Source organism: Phoenix dactylifera, chromosome 7, assembly GCF_051530095.1.
Source record: "Phoenix dactylifera cultivar Ajwa chromosome 7, Ajwa_hap1_PhDact_Kaust_v1.1, whole genome shotgun sequence".
Lineage (NCBI taxonomy): Eukaryota > Viridiplantae > Streptophyta > Magnoliopsida > Arecales > Arecaceae > Phoenix > Phoenix dactylifera.
This window is the reverse complement of record NC_143196.1, coordinates 31,407,966-31,424,553: the sequence shown is the minus strand read 5'-3', so window position 1 is coordinate 31,424,553 and position 16,588 is coordinate 31,407,966. Positions and strand designations below refer to the sequence as shown.

Sequence of the window (16,588 nt, the reverse complement as noted above, 5' to 3'; positions counted from 1 at the left end):
TAAAACTGAAGTTTCTCATAAATATACTATTTATTTGTAAAACTGAGGTTTCTCTTAAATGTACTATTTATTTGTAAAACTGAAGTTTCTCTTAAATATACTATTTATTTGTAAAACTGAAGTCTGGGGTCTCTGTTATACTGATGAAGTGATGGATGCTCCTCATCTAAATTTTATTATTCAATTAACCACTTGTAAGCCACGTTGATGACGTGATCGATGCTCTACCAAATATTTCTCTTCATCTAAATCTTATTATTTAATTAACCACTTGTAAGTCACGCCCTGTTCATATCCTCATCTAAATATAGACCCCATGTTGTCACAATCGCTTGATGCTGTCCCTGTGGACTAAAAGCAATTAACAACCAATCGATCTCTAGTTTAATAATGCTCAAGTGGGAGGTATCTTGGAAATTAACTCGCACGAAATAAGCATGTGTTTTGAATAAGGCCTCAAAGGTCCCCGAGACTAGTCATGCCTTCAAATGGACGCAAGAGGAGACGCGCAAGGAGACTTTGATGAAAGAAGAGTTAGGCGTGCTTTTCGAAGGAGTAAATAAAGGAACAGACGGACGAGCAGGCTATAATAATTGTTGGTGGGAAGACATGATCTGTTTTAGGGACCAAGGAATGCGAAGGCGATCCTCCCACGTTTCTACATGTACGCTTGGGTAAAGCACACGACAATTAGTGGTGGGAGAGGCCTTTTGACAGCCACTTGGCCGCACCAACAGAACTTTTTGATTCATTAAAAAAAAAAAAAATTTGTCATTGATTGATTAGGCCCCATCATGGGATACTTTTAATCATTTCCCCTCCAATAATCCTTAATCAATATCCACAAATATCTTCATTTTTTTTAATAATTAAATGATCTCCAACTAGTACAAATATTAGCACCCATATTATTTTTCTTTATCGATCCTTATAATTTATTTTTATTAACGTGATTCTGTATGGGTCAGTGTTGTCTTCTTTTATTAGCCCATGGTTTCATATTTCTTCTCCCAGCTGGCAGGCATGCTATCAACTCTTTTGAAGCTTTTGTTTTGGGGGCTTGCGGCTTTGTGGGGACTCTATGCAATGTACTTGGAGCGGTGATTAATATATTTTGGGTGGGCGTTGGGCCTTCGAGTTTTAAAAAGCATAGAAGAGTTCACATGTTTGCTATATTTGCTGTCGTCCCAGTTGCTACGATTCAAAGATTCTCACTGTATGTGGACAGCCAGCTTGATGGATCACGGCTGTAGCCGGATTAAGCTGCTGGAAACTGTGGGCAAAAATGGTGACCTAGCTCTGCCTCTTCCTCCTCCTTCTTCTTCTTCTTCTTCTTCTTCTTTTCTTTTTTTTTTTTCAAAACGGTATTTCATTTCATATACCTCTAACGTGAATACAATCAGACATATCAAAAAAAATAAACAAAATAAGGCGTGTGGAACGCCATCTAAACTAGACCAAAAGACCTCCCCAGTATGCCGAGCAATATAAGAGGCGACCCAATCTGCTGCACTGTTCGTCTCTTGGTAAACATGGGCAATCTGACAGGAGATCAACTACCGCACCAAACTACGAGTGTCCTGTATCAAAGGGTGGCCATCCCCATACATGTCCACACCTCGTATCCAGTCAATCACTGTAGAACAGTCACCCTTGAGAATGAGTCTGTCGGCCCCCAGTACTCGTCTCGCAAACAAAACACCATCCCAAGCAACCTGCAACTCTGCTCCCACCGCCGAACCGCCAAGAGTGCTCCGTCCCCCAGCAACAATAAAGGTGCCTCTGTGGTCCCTGATTACGAAACCCACGCCTCTAGGGGCACCATCCTCCGCCATGCCACCATCGAGAGGAAATAAATAGGTAAAGCTGCTGCTCCATTGGATTTCAGGTGCATGGCGGTGAATGGACTCATGCACACCAGCTATGTGTATTAAATGTTAGTTTGATTGCTAAGTTAAATTTATTGACATGTTAGCATATATTAGGACATATGTCATACATGTGGGTGATTTTTAAGTATTGGGTGCAATTGGTGAAGGTTCAATGCTATGTCTAATATTGATCCAGCCAGGCACATGCGACTTAGCTCGCAATCAAGATCAATGAGGTCGCAAGGCTTTAATTGTCATCGGGTCGAAAATAGGGTTATACATATGTATTTACTAGGAGGAAAAATATTGATGAGCAGATAAAAGATGTAAACATGCATATACATAATACATAGGCAACATGATTAGAAGATTTGAATTTTTGCCATTCATGTCCAGACCAGGGAGGATCTCGGCGAACTATATATTAAGATGGTGCATCAAGTACCCTCAGAAATAACATTTGCCTCAACACATGTTGGGGCCAATCATAAAGTATAGGCACAAATTGGATAAGGTCATTGGATCATCATGGGATCTGATCCACAATCTCATCGAACTGCTATCAATAACAAAGTTTCTGCATGCATGCACACACAAAAAGAAAAAGGTTAAAAGAAAACAGACTGAAAAATCAATATAAATGAATAGCTCGAAGTCCAGATCAATACTGATATATGGACTTTACATAGCCCATGTTCTTCGAGGATTGTTTGGGTCCCTTTGGCTAGGCTTGCACCATGAGTTTAAAGCTCAATTACAACCCATGGCGAACTATGGTCAGAGCTCATCTCATTTTGATTTATTTTTTCCCCTTCTAACTCATAAGTTGCCTCTGATTCTAGCAAGAAAAGGGTTCTGTCTTCTTAGGTCGAAGGAGAATTTGACACTAAGAAATCTGAATATGTGACCCAAACGAGGCTCATATATAACGTGTCCTATAAATCCAGTTGTGATAGGTCAAGGTTTCTGAAAGATAAAAATTTTCTTTTTACTCAGAGAATATACACCAATTTAGCTCTGAAATTGTCAAATGGGCTCAGAGGAGTGGACCAAATAGTGATCATTGAGTTTGGGTTTAGCCCCAAAATGTACCTTTTGGGCCCAGTCCAGACCACTCAGAGTTAAACAGGACCAACTTTGCAAGGCCCAAATAATTACTGCAATCAGTAAGCCTCACAGAAGAAACGATGGGCCTCTATCGCGTCTAAGGCACTGTTTGGAGGAGCTGTTAGTAGTAGAGCTTTTGGAAGTAGAGCTGTCTGAAGCAGAGCGTTTATAAAAAGCTGTTTGTTGTTTGGTAACTAAATTTCTAAAGTACTGTGGCATTTTAACATGTATTTGGTAAACAAACTGAAAAAATACTTTTGTGTGACAAAATGGCCATAAAGAACATTACCAGTATTATATAATAGAGCATAATAAAATATAATATGTATTAATACATAAATATATGATATAGTATAATATTAACGTAATGTAATATAATAATATTATAATATAGTACTATAACATTATGTATTATAGAATAATATTTTAATATAATATTAAATTATCTAACATAACATATCAATATATTATGATATAATATAATATAATATTATATTTATAGTATAATACAATAATAAATATATAAAATATTATAATTATTAATGTAAATAAATTTTTCATCCTTCTAATGACCATTTATCTCTCTAACAAATTTTCTAGCTAGGTGATAAAATTGGTTAAATATTTACTAATATTTTTATTTATTTATTTATTTAGATCAAATTATTTGCCACTCACTCATTATTTTTCTTTTTATTTATTTATTATTTTATTTCATTGAAATATAGAGAGGTCGCTGACCATGAGTGGTAGCCGGCATGGTGGCTGCCACCGTGAGTAGCCACGAGCTCCCAAAACAAAAAAAAAAAAGAAAAAAAAAAGAAGAGGAAAAAGGAACATAGGCGACGACATTGAGAGGAAGAAGAAGATAGAGAGGGAGAGGGGAGAGGGGAGAGGAAGAGGATAGGTGAGAGAGGAAGAGGTGGGATGAGGGTTTTAGGGAAAATGTGTGATTTAAATGGGGGTACTTTGGTCCAAAAAACAGCTTTCCGACAAAGCTGAAAACAGTATTTTCGGAAAGCTCTAAATTAGAGCTTCTCCCCAAAAGCTGTTTTCAGCTTCCCGCAAAAGCTGAAACAGCTTTCCGAAAATTTTACCAAACACCATTTTTTATCTAAAAATACTTTTGGAGGGCCAGAAAGTGCTTTTTGGCCCTCCAAAAGCTCCCCCAAACAGGGCCTAAGTCTAGCTTGATTGTAGATTTAACCCATATTAACTGAGTTCAAGTCCTGGACCCATGTAATGTTTCGTTTGATTTGAAGCAGTTCTCGTCTAGAAAGGGTTTGTGTTGAGTCCATGTCTAGACCCAGATTATAAATTAACTTTCATTTGAATCGGATCCAAATCTAACTCAAATTGGTCATGGGTCTTCATTTGGGATCTGCGCTTGACCAACGAGTCTTAGCTTCAGGGCTCGTTTGGTTTGCGAAAAAAGAAGAGTGAAAGTGTGGTCAACGGGAAAGTAATGAGATGCCTCTTATTTGGTTGAAGTTTTCAAAGAAGAGAGATGAAAAAGTTGTATTCCTATGGGAATATGATTCCCACATTTTATGGGAAAAGTCTTTCCCATGAGAAACATGGGAAAGTTACTTTCTCATGAGGCGGGAATCACTTTATTTTTATTTTTTTCCCCAAAAAGGCCCTTTAGTATTAAAGAAGCATTAAAGAGGCATTAAAGACCTAATTTTTATTAAGAGCATAATAGAAATTATGCATAACTTTCTCAGGAAAGTGGACGGCCAATCAAACATAAGCACTTTGGAAATTTGTCACTTTCCTATAGTCAACCAAACATGCTAAAAGTACTTTCCTAGGCATCCTCTTCCTAGAAATTTGTTTCCAGGAATCATATTCTTAGGAGGGAAAATGCTTTCCGCGAACCAAACGAGCCCTCAAAGTAACAATCTGGTCCATGCAAAAAAACAGCATCCTATCCATGATGGACGGCCAGAAATTTCAGGATTTGGGATGATCCAGCCATATCCATGATGGACGGCCAGAAGCTTTCGGAGTTTATCTAACAGTACTAACTTTTGGTTTTAGGCCCAAGATATAGAATTTGGTCTGCATATATATCATTAGTTTCTTCCTCTTGACCTGCAGTCTACCAACAGCGAAGCGGCAAACCAGAAGGCTAGAAAACTCTTCATGAGAGGCTCGGAGGGGCACTGCTGAGCTGGGCTGAGCCCTCTCTCAAATCCATTCTTCCGGGCCCAAAAACGGGAGGAGTTGAGAGGGAGGAACAAAACTCGTTATGCATGCCTGCTCTTTCCATGTTTCACATGGATATTAGAAACATAGATGCTTTAGACGCCAATCTGGATATAATTGTGTGATATCTTTTCATATGAAACCATGATACTTTTTCATCGTTGCCTAAAGCCTTGATTTTAAAACAACCACGACTGCGCTGACAGGAGAATTTGGGCTCGTTTTTGCACCCCTAATACCTTGCTCCAAGGCTAGCCCAGCTAAACCATACTGCAGAACTCCTAGCTCCAACCTATTCTGAACTTCTAATGACCAAGATCAAACTAAGCATGTTGTAGTCTGAGATCTGAAGCTTACTTTCAATACAAGCCCAATCATTTGGATCTTATTTTGTCTGGTATGTTTAGACCCCACTTTGATGTGTTATGTTATTTAATGGACTAGTGTAGCTCATTCTTCATTCTTTTTTCTATTTTTTAAATCTTGAATAATGATTGCTTGAGTCTTGGGAGAGTGCACTAGATCTTCTAAAAATATTCGCAATTATTTGGATTTTTAGTTAGTCTAGTTAAACTAGTTTAGTTTAGTTTGAACATTTTATTTTATTTGAATAATAATAATTAGTTAGCATATTTTGACTTATGTTACTTTGGAACAATTAATTATGAATGATTTGTTTATATCTTGATTAAATTGCATGCTTGTATGGTATGTCCTGCAGATATGCAGTGTTGGTTATACTTTGAGTTTGGGACCTTGGGGTGTGACATAATGTCATACCTCATAATCCATAACATGCTTAAAGGGCATGTGATATAGTTGTGTTGGAGTCTTGGCTTGGCTGATGGGCTCTAAATAGCCTACTTTCTTAAATTGAATTGCAGTGAGCAATCTCAAACAATTCATCTTTGTTTTACCATACTTGCTGTGGCTAAATTATTTTAGTATTCCTTTTGTTTAAGAAATACTCTAAAGGGCGTTTCACTGAATCCTTGACAAATGACAACCCTCATTTTACCATATGCATTCTATGCTAAATAACACTAATAAATTCTTGCTGATACAAGAAAGCTGGTTTTTATTTGTATGTATATTAATTTTGCTTATATTCAATGATATCCAAACATTGTTTTATATTAATTTTACTTATATCCCAACAATATTCAACCATTGCACAACATTCTGAATGTGCACGCGTCTGAAAACACACACATAACAAACTTTGATCTCAATTAGTGATGCTTGGTCTCTCCAAATCTTTCTACAAAATGCATGTTTATGAGACAAAAAATATATGCTTACAACTACAAAATCCTATTTATTGGTTAGTCATCTATTCAACCTTAGTTGTTGGCTCGTGCATCGATCCTTCATATCCTATTCCATTTCATGTCAAGATGGTCAACTCCAAAAACTACTTCATCTTGGATCCATTATGGCTTCCATGCTAACCTTCTTTTAATAGACACACTCATTGTATTGTTAATAATTTATATGAAAAGCAAAAGATCTATGCAACTTAGGAGAGTTGTAAATGATCAAAACAAATTTTAGACAAAACGATACAATAGTTGTTCATTTGGTCTATTTTTTTAGTGTCTCTTCGTATTCCTCTTTGCGCAACTTATTTACTAAAAGAATTTTGCAGTGAGAATTCGATTTTTCTTTTTTTGGGTATAAGCCATAATTTTGCTATGAATTTTTGGATCATATTTTAAGTGTAAAATGAACAAAGAAAAGGGTGGTACTCCCCACCTCCTTCTCATAAAATCTCTCTCCAACTTATCACACGTAGCTAAACCACTCTCCACCTTTCTTATATATTTACAATTATAATAAAACATTTCAGTCTAAATAAACAATTCTTTTGTCTCTCCATTTTTCATGGGCAATACATCTGATCATTTTTTATGGATATATTTATTTTAGTCTAGCCCTTTCTATATATGAAGTGATGAAGTGAGATAGGCACTAACCACCTCAAAAACTAAAAATGCGATTCATCAACTTAGAAACATGAAAGCTTACCAAAATGTTGGCGAACCACGTTCGCCCGTCCTTCCCCTCCTGCGCTTCCTGTGAGCCAACCTAACAAGTCGGTCGACCGGTCACCGGTTTAGTGCGGCTTTTTTGCCTGGCCCATCCGGCCCACCATTCTGGTCCGGTCCATTATCGGATTGGAGCCCTTCCCGGACAAGTCCAATGTACCGCAGAATCGAGAGCTATATTTGCTCTCCCGGGCCCATCCGATCCATTGTTTACTCCGGACCGGTCCATCAGCGGATCGGACTCGTTTCGGACCTGTCCGATATATCGCAGAACCGCGAGATATTTCGGAGAAAGGACCGCTACGGATTCTCGATCACATCTCTGCCCATCCCTACCCCACCTATACTCCCTCTTTAAGTACTCGCCTTCCCGAACCTTCCCTTCGCTCTGCGAGCCCTCGCTTTTCTCCCCCTTTTCTCCGCCGTTCTTCCCCTTCCCCCCCTCGATTTCGAGGGTTTTTCTTTCTTTTTCTGTATTTTTTTTCTCATTTCTTGGTAAACCCTAACCAACTCCCATTCGATTCGATCGAATTCGAGTATTTTCATCTCCCGTAAGAAACCTAGGGCAACGAAAAATGCAGCAGCCCAGGCTCAAGCAGCAGCAGGCCCTGATGCAGCAAGCTCTCCTACAGCAGCAGCAGCAGCAGTCCCTCTACCACCATCCTGGCCTCCTGGCAGCCCCTCAGGTTCCCCCCAGTCGAAGCCCCTTAGTTCTTTTGTAGATCGTTCTCTTCGATTTCGAGTTCTCTGTTGAAGATGACGTATTCGTTTGATTTCCTGCGGTACTGTTCTCCGATTAGAGTTTTTCGCCGCCCGGTGCCCTCTTTCTGTGAATTTGGTGCATAAGGGGTTTGTGGTCCGGCGATTAGGGTTTTGGAGGCGGTTTTGATAGGGCCCCGAAATTAGGGTTTTGTTTTTTTTCAGGAATCCGCTGATTTCCGGTTTGTTGCTTTATTCTATGGGTGATTTTTCCAAGTGATTTTTACTTTGATAATTAGGGTTTTGAGTACGAGTTGTTGTTTGACTTAGAAATTAGGGTTTGTTTACTAGAAGTTTGTTTCTTTGATTTGTGGCTTTGCTTGTGTATTGGGGTATTTGTTTGTTGTTTCTTTCAGCAAATATGAACTTTGGCTTGTGGGCAGTTTGATATTGGGTCGAGGGTTTTGTGTGGTTATCTTGTTGCTTTTTGACTGTTATTTCTGACCGTTTTTCTTTTGTTTAAGTGAAATTATCAGCGGGTACATCTGCGTTTAGAGTCGATGAGTTTCTTCTTCTTTCTGGATGATAGGTGCCAGAAGTTCTTTCCTTGGTATATTGAGAATCTGGTTCTATATCTTCTTGGGTGAATTTGGTCTGTGAAAATCACATTTCAGATGAAAATATTTTCTTTACGTGGTCAATTTTGCATAAATCGGTTGATACTGCAGTTGTCTGTTTTAAAGGGAAAAGCTTTTCTAGAATCTCTGAGTTAGTTTTTCCCAACAAATATCCAATCTATTGTCATGTTGAGGCAGAATTCTCTTCGGGTTAGAATGACCGAGGACTATACTCCCGTATGGTTCTAATTTTGGCTTTTGGTGGCATTTTCTTCAACTAGCCACTTATTTAAACTGCAGTCTGTTAGCATCCAGGCCTGACTTTTGCGATCATTTCTTCTTTTGCTTGGGTTTCTGTTCGTAATGTTTTCATAGGTTATGCTATGACATAGGAAGGTTGGGATAAATGCTTGTTTTACCATTTTTTTAATCCGCTTACGTGGGAAAATTGAGTGTGTGAGAGTGAGAATAGGTATTTTACTTTGAAGTTTGCATATTTTCTTTTGACATGTCATGGCATTTAGTGTTTTTGCTGCTATCTCGTAGGGTTGGTATTTTTTTTAATTTTCACGTGAGTCCTTTTTTTCCTTTTTATTTGGGGGCGTTGTTGTTCTTTTCTTGTTCTTTTACACTTTTATTTTTGCAGATAGAGCCAATCCTAAGTGGAAATCTGCCTCCTGGATTTGATCCAAGTACATGCCGCAGTGTGTGAGTGTTGTTGGGGCATTCCTTTTATTCTTTTTCCTTTTTTTTAAATTTAATGCGCACTATGCCAGGTGTCCTTATATACCTTTATTTTTTTTTTGTCATGCTTTTTTTAGTAGTTAGCTTAACATTTGATCATGAAACCCTTGCCATTTTTGAGGTTAAGCTTTTGCCCATGTTTTTCCCCCTCATCCCAAAATGATGGATCTGCTTTTCTGAATTGTAATAATCTCTGCTAGGTTAGATTGGTTGAAGCTAATGTTCATGTTCAGTTTGCAATATGAGATCTTTTAAAGTTGTTCATTCGTATTTTCAACTGTTTTTAAGCAATATGCTTATCAGACTTTCCTCCCTGATGTATTAGCTGTGGTGCTCATTTTGTTCCTGCATTTTGTTTTCTGAGAGAACTTTAGGTATGTTGGCAATGTTCATGTTCAAGTTACTGAAGCACTCCTCCAAGAGGTGTTCCAAAGTACTGGTCCAGTTGAAGGATGCAAGCTCATTAGGAAAGAAAAGGTTATTTTTTTCCTGTCAAGATGCACTTTTAGTTCCATTCCCTGTTTTCTAATTCAGTTGCATAACTTAATATATTATTTAGCTCATCTGTCTAGGTATTCATATGCGCATTGAAGGTAGGAAAAAATGCATGTCATTTGTTAACTTCTTTTCCAGATTTCATTGCCTCATATCATGCTAAAATGCCTCTCTACTATGTCAAAGGGCTCATGTACACTTTCTCACCTGAAAAGGGAATTAGTTCTTTTTGTTTTATGCTCTTCATTGCAAACTAAACGGTATCATGTAATTATCATGTAAGTAGATAATTAGAAATGTGATTGGCATATGCACATTTTCCTGTAACCTCTTATTGGGTGTTATTGGATTAGTGTAGCCTATCGGTTGTCAGATATTCATCAGTTTTAAGAAATAATTAGTCTTTTGAGCGATATTTGCTAAAAGCACAGCAAAAACTAATTTGATGTTGTCTATTATTCTTTCCAGGGCCATCTTCCATTTCATTTTTATTCTTGTCTGATAAGTGGATTGTTTATAGGGCTGTCAAACAACTTGAGCCGCTTGAGTTTGGCTTGAGCTCAGCTCAAGAAGAGCTCGAACCAAGTTTTATTCAAGGCTAAACAAATCTAGTTTGAACAAGGGAAAAATGAGCTCAAAATTGATTTCAAGCCTATCGAGAAATCTACCCAGCTCAATAAGGCTAAACTTGATAAGGCTTGAGTATATTCATACGCACATTATATTATATAGATAATAGACCATCAGTTTAAGGCTTTACTTGGTGTATTTTGTTATCCTTTGAAGCAACTAATTGTTAATTTGGTCCTGGACCAAGCATGGCATCAAACTTTTATCAAGCCATATTTCAAGTTAGAACTGGTTTCAGCTCACTTTAGGATTATCAAGCTACTTAATTAGGCTTTTATTCAGCTTGCCTTGACATTAAGCTTGAACTGAGCTCGAAATAGTTTTAAACAAATCAAGCTTGATTTCAAAATTCAAGCTCAAAATTAATTAGAGTCCAAGCTGTTGGGTTGATCCCACCGCTCACTGACTATGCAACTTTCCGCTTGATGGAATATATTGTAGTCCCTCCCATTCATGTTGCTACACCAGCCGGTGCGAAAGGATCATGTGAACTTTTAGTTTGTGCCACTGATGATACAAATGTGGTTGCCTCAGTAAGTAATTGTTTCACATTTAGAAGATCATGAATTTAAAGATGAAAACTTAGATTCTTGTATCCAATTTTTTTGTGGATGTTTTGGTCAAGCAGATAAAGATTTTTACTCTAATTTGTAGCCCAAGTGGCCCATGTTTTCCCACTGCATCAGTAAACAGTATATTACATTGATGTGCTTATTGTGTATCTTAGCCAATTAATAACTTTAAGGTACATTGGATGATACATTTTGCCAATCATAATATCTGTCTTTCTATATCAAACAGATTGCTTACATGATGAAACTTGTAGACATGTTTTATAAGTCTTCCAGATACTTTCGTATTATGCTTTGACTAAAACCTATGTTTCTTCATTTTGTTCATCTGTTTTGCTGTGACACTGTCAATGTCAAACTTCTTCTCATGCAATGGTTGTTGAAGTTTCCTTCCACTTTTGCAGTCGTCCTTTGGTTTTGTTGACTACTATGACCGTAGATCTGCAGCACTTGCAATTGTGACACTCAATGGGAGGCAGCTGTAAGTAACATATATTATAGTCTTGTTGGCTATGATTTGTTTTGCAAATTTATCTTCATCTTCGTACTGTGTACTTTCAGGTTTGGGCAGCCTATTAAAGTTAATTGGGCATATGCCAGTGGGCAAAGAGAGGACACATCAGGTTTTAAGAATTTGTTTTCTTGATATTCCCTTACATCTTTTCATCATAAGTGCATCTAAGTGTCTTGTTCTTAATGAGTGACCATGTCTTCCTTTTTTAAACCAATCTGCAGGGCATTTCAACATCTTTGTTGGTGACCTTAGCCCTGAAGTCACCGATGCAACCTTATTTGCATGCTTCTCTGTATATCCCAGCTGCTCGTAAGATTCGTATGGCCTTTATATTTGTTTTACATTTTTCCATGGATATTCATTTAATATATGCTTAGCAAGAAGTACATTTTATGGGTTAGTGCTCATGAATAATTACATAGAACATTTTTTTTTTCTGTCCTTGAAGATTTAATTTGCTTGTTACCATCTGTGTTATCACTCAAGCTATTATTTTTTATTGTAGAGATGCTAGGGTTATGTGGGACCAAAAGACAGGACGCTCAAGAGGGTATGGCTTTGTTTCATTCCGAAATCAACAGGTGAATTGATGAAGCTATGATCAATTTGATTTTTTTTTGTTGTGTGTGTTTTCTGGCTTTGCTTCTACTAAATCCACTTCATTGTTCTGTTGACAGGATGCACAAAGTGCTATAAATGATTTAACTGGTAAGCCGCATTTCTATAGAGTGCCAGTGCTTATCTTTTTTCTCCACTTTCTTGTGCGTGTGCATGCTGTTTGGGCCTATAGCTCAATAGTTGTCTTACATGTTGCAATTGCTGTTGAAGCTTGAAGGATATTTCCATTCATATTCATGAATTTATATGTTAAAATCCACTTGGAACAAATATGCCAAGATTGTGCAGTTTTATGGGAAGAGGGTCTTTGTATTTGCTTCTCTTTTTTATGCTTTTGTAAAATGTGACTTGCAGTCTGAAGATTGTGTTATATGCCTATAACTTGCAGGTAAGTGGCTTGGCAGTCGGCAGATTCGTTGCAACTGGGCTACAAAGGGTGCCAATTCTAATGAGGACAAACAAAACTCAGATTCTAAGAGTGTGGTGGAGCTAACAAGTGGATCAGGAGGTGAGTGTCATTGTGAAATGCTGCTTTAACGGCGCTTTAATATGGTGCTTTTATGATGGTTATGATTATCTTTTTGAGACCAGGGGGTTACATATTACCAAATTACCTGTTGCACTGCAATTCAGAAATTATTTGTTTATTTATTTATTTTTCAGAAACACCTAATTTGCTCTTTTTTCTTATGACTTTCGGTTTTCTTCAACTATAGCATTTAAATCTCTCATGTGTGTGCATGTGTTTTTGCGTGCGTACGTAAGAGTGTGTGTGTGTGTGTGTGAGAGAGAGAGAGAGAGAGAGAGAGAGAGAGAGAGAGAGAGCGCAACTATACCTGCCTATGAGATGATGAATTCACCGTTACAGCACTTGTTATAGGAAAAACCAGTTTATGTAGTCACCTGATGGAATTTTAACTCATCGTAAATTAATATTTGTTCAATTTCAATTTTCAAAGTTGCATGACTGCATGAGAACTCTCAGAATTCAACTTAGTTTTTTTTTTAAAATTTCTCAATAGATAGTTGTGATTCTTAAGTTTACTTTTTTTTTTAAAATTTGTTTTTAGTTTAGGATTTCCATGCATTTGCTTGAAACTAATGTTTTTGGCGAAATATTTAACTTAAATTGTGTTGCAGGTGACATTATACTTGACAGACTTGTTAATGCGAAAAAGTTGGTGTCTGACAATCTGAATCGATCTATTTTTATATATGCCTGAAAAAGATTGTTGCTATGTGAAACTTTTGTATGCTATTAGGTCAAGGTTGAAACTTCCTTTGATTTTTTTTCTGAGATGGGTACAAGCACAAAATATTATAATTGTTTTTGACTTTGGTCTGGTTTTGATTTTGATACTAGGACTATAAATACTAAGTATATACATGATATAAGATACATACATATTTGTGTATACATATTGGAGTATAGAATAAAATTAGAGCAGAAACATTAGAAGCAATTGATTGAAAAGGCCAGAGGGTTGAGAAACTTGCAGAAGCTAATGCAGCAATACATATGGTTATGATCAAGTGTATGCACATATTCTCAGTTATAAACAAACCCAGTTTTAATAATGGGTTGATGTGAAAGTTTGTTTATAATCTAGCAATATCTAAAGAAGCCATGATCGTTGTCACCCTTGACCGTAGCTTGATTTCTTAGGTTCTGGGTGGAACCCTTACTTGTTGCTCAATTACGTTCTTCTTCAGGATAGGGCTAGTTCAGGTCTCAATTCATGCCTTAGATATGGTCTGTTATCATTTCCTATGAAAGATGAAATGTACACAAGTTTTGGAGTCATTTTTTTTTAAAAAAAATCAATACTTCTCACTTACTTTCCATCAACTTAGCAGATAATGACATAAATGTTAGATTTCCAATACGGTAAGAACTGGGCCTGTTATCTTTATTCTAAGAAAGGAGCATAAGTGGATTGCTTATAAGAAGGCAGTTGAAAAATTGTTGAACTAAGGTCGTATCAAAGTTAATTTACTCTTATATGTCTAGCTTGTTTAAGCCAGCAATTATTTTGTAGAAAAAGATCTTATCTAGTTGCCTTTGATCTTCCTGTGCTGTATCTGTGCTATTTTTTTTTTAAATGGTTTTACTGATTTCCTAAGGCTTTATTGAATATTGAATAATTCTGTGGTGTTAACATAAATTCAACCTGGGTTTTTGGTTAACTTTAATAGAATTGTCTAAAAGAAGCTTCCATTTAATAAATTGAACTTTCATTTTTTGGTACAAAAATTGCACTGTCAATTACTCAGGGTTATTGGTTGACTGATAATCTTAAACCCTCCCTATTATTTGTAGATATCTTTAACTTTATTTTATCTTTTTGTTAGTTTAATATGAATATATTTTTACCTACCTGATTTTTCCTTGTGCAGAAGATGGTCAAGAGATTGCAAGTGACGATGGCCCAGAGAATAACCCACAATACACAACTGTCTATGTGGGCAACCTTGCTCATGAGGCAAGTTTTCTCCCTCTCTCTCTAAATGTGATCCTTCCTCCCAACAGTCATTTTTGTCCATTATCTTAGTTACAGTCAACTTCTCAGTATATGAATATAATTGAATGTGTTATGCTTCCTGCATTCAATGGTCAAACATGCAAAGCATTCAATAGTCAGCTAATTTTCCTCAACACCTGCTGCCCCCCTTCCCCAAGGATTTTAATCTATACTGTTTCCTGAATGGATACCCTGAACTTTATGCACTTTTATTTTTTAATAGAATGTATTCAAAATTGAGCAACGTATTTATGATGGTTTGAATGGGTCTGGATTGGCCTAACTTCCCAAGATCCTTGTTTTATTGAATTTCATATTTTTAGTGCAAGTTAATTATATATTGATTTTTCAACATTGAAAAATGGCAGGTTACGCAAGTTGATCTCCACCGCCTCTTCCATGCCCTTAGTGCTGGAGTGATTGAAGAGGTTCGTACACAACGGGATAAAGGTTTTGGTTTTGTGAGATACAGTAACCATGCAGAAGCTGCCCTGGCTATTCAGATGGGGAATGGTCGAATTCTTTCTGGAAAGCCAATCAAGGTATATTTTGATTATTTTCAATAGTGGTCTTTTGATAGCAAAGAGTATAGTTTTCCTTATGTAGTTTGAATGGGTTGATATAGTTTATGGGGTAGATTTTGTGACTTATGGAAAAAATATTCTTTGCTCGGTGAAATAGAGGCTGATCACTGGAAGGCTTGCCAGCCAGTTGAATGTGCCGAGTAGGATTGGCAGGATCTTGTGGAATTAAGAAAGAGGGGCTAAGAAGATGTATGGCTTAGTTAATTAATGAGTTCTTAGGGCCTAGTTTAATTTACAATTTGCTGTTTTGAATGAATACAGTTTGATTAAGCCACAAAAAGTGGATATGATCCACATATCTATTCCAAATAGATTACTTTATTTGGTCAACGCTCCAAAAAGTGGTTTAACTGGGTTAAGTTCATTTCATAGGGGGAGATTAAAAAATAGATTTAACTACTTCATTTCTCTTTTCTCTCTGCTTTTTCACCCGCTAACCCTTGGAAGGCCAACCGAATAGCAAGTAATCCTGCGGTTATCTGGTTAAGGAGTGGCTTCCAATGGGTAAAACGTATTTACCATTCAGCTAGCTATTTGGGGCCTCAATGCTTTATTTTCAATGATGAAATATTGTGACTGGCAACTAGATTTTAAATTGATCTGCAATTAGTTTTCGTTGTATCATAACTTTTGACTGGTTATTGTGTATGAATATTAGTAAATAGGAGTCGTTACCTTTTTGACTGCAACATATTACTCAGTTGTTTTAACCTTTATTTTGCAGTGTTCGTGGGGCACCAAGCCCACTCCACCTGGGACAGCCTCAAATCCGTTGCCCCCTCCTGCAGCTGCTCCGTTCCCTGGGCTCTCAGCAACTGACCTCTTGGCCTATGAGCGTTCATTGGCATTGGGTAAGATGGGTTCTAGCCAGCAGGCACTGATGCATGCCCAGAGTCAGCATGCCCTGAAGCAAGCTGCAATGGGAATGGGTGCTGGAGCTAGTCAGGCTATCTATGATGGCGGGTTCCAGAACGTTAGTGCAGCACAACAGCTCATGTATTACTAGTTATTCAGATGACCCCCCAACTAGGCTTTTGTGTACCCCTGGGTATCTCGGAAGTTCTCTTCTGCTGCTGCTTTCTACGCCATCTTTTTCTCTCTGTACCGTAAAATCTTCTACTATACTTTTATTTGGTTGTGCTGTTCCCCTGCATGTTTTTTTGATTGTATGGATATTTTTTAACGTAGACGCATATGGAGTGTTTTGTAGGGATGATGACAATTAATTGGGGAACTCTTGTTCTATTATTTTTCTTTGCTTTTTGGGTTTTTATTTCTTTAGCCCCGAGGGTTCACCTGGCATCATGGTTTACTGGTGCAATATTATTTTATTGGAAAAAAAATCTGTGTTTGCCA

The 16,588-nt window shown here is 37.2% G+C and overlaps 1 protein-coding gene across 2 annotated transcripts; it reads left to right on the top strand.

Annotated features, from left to right (window-relative positions):
* The first annotated feature begins 7,582 nt into the window (after positions 1-7,582).
* Positions 7,583-16,588, top strand: LOC103702254 (oligouridylate-binding protein 1B-like). Of its 2 annotated transcripts, none has more exons than XM_008784599.6 (12): positions 7,583-7,923; positions 9,200-9,261; positions 9,672-9,774; positions 11,399-11,475; positions 11,556-11,617; positions 11,730-11,817; positions 12,014-12,089; positions 12,186-12,216; positions 12,515-12,634; positions 14,527-14,609; positions 15,017-15,190; positions 15,957-16,588. In XM_008784599.6, exons 1-12 carry the CDS (start codon positions 7,813-7,815, stop codon positions 16,236-16,238), a joined length of 1,269 nt encoding a protein of 422 aa, XP_008782821.1. In that variant the 5' UTR covers positions 7,583-7,812; the 3' UTR covers positions 16,239-16,588. The 2 variants fall into 2 exon arrangements, with proteins under 2 accessions (XP_008782821.1, XP_008782813.1); XM_008784591.6 differs by having other exon boundaries at positions 14,524-14,609.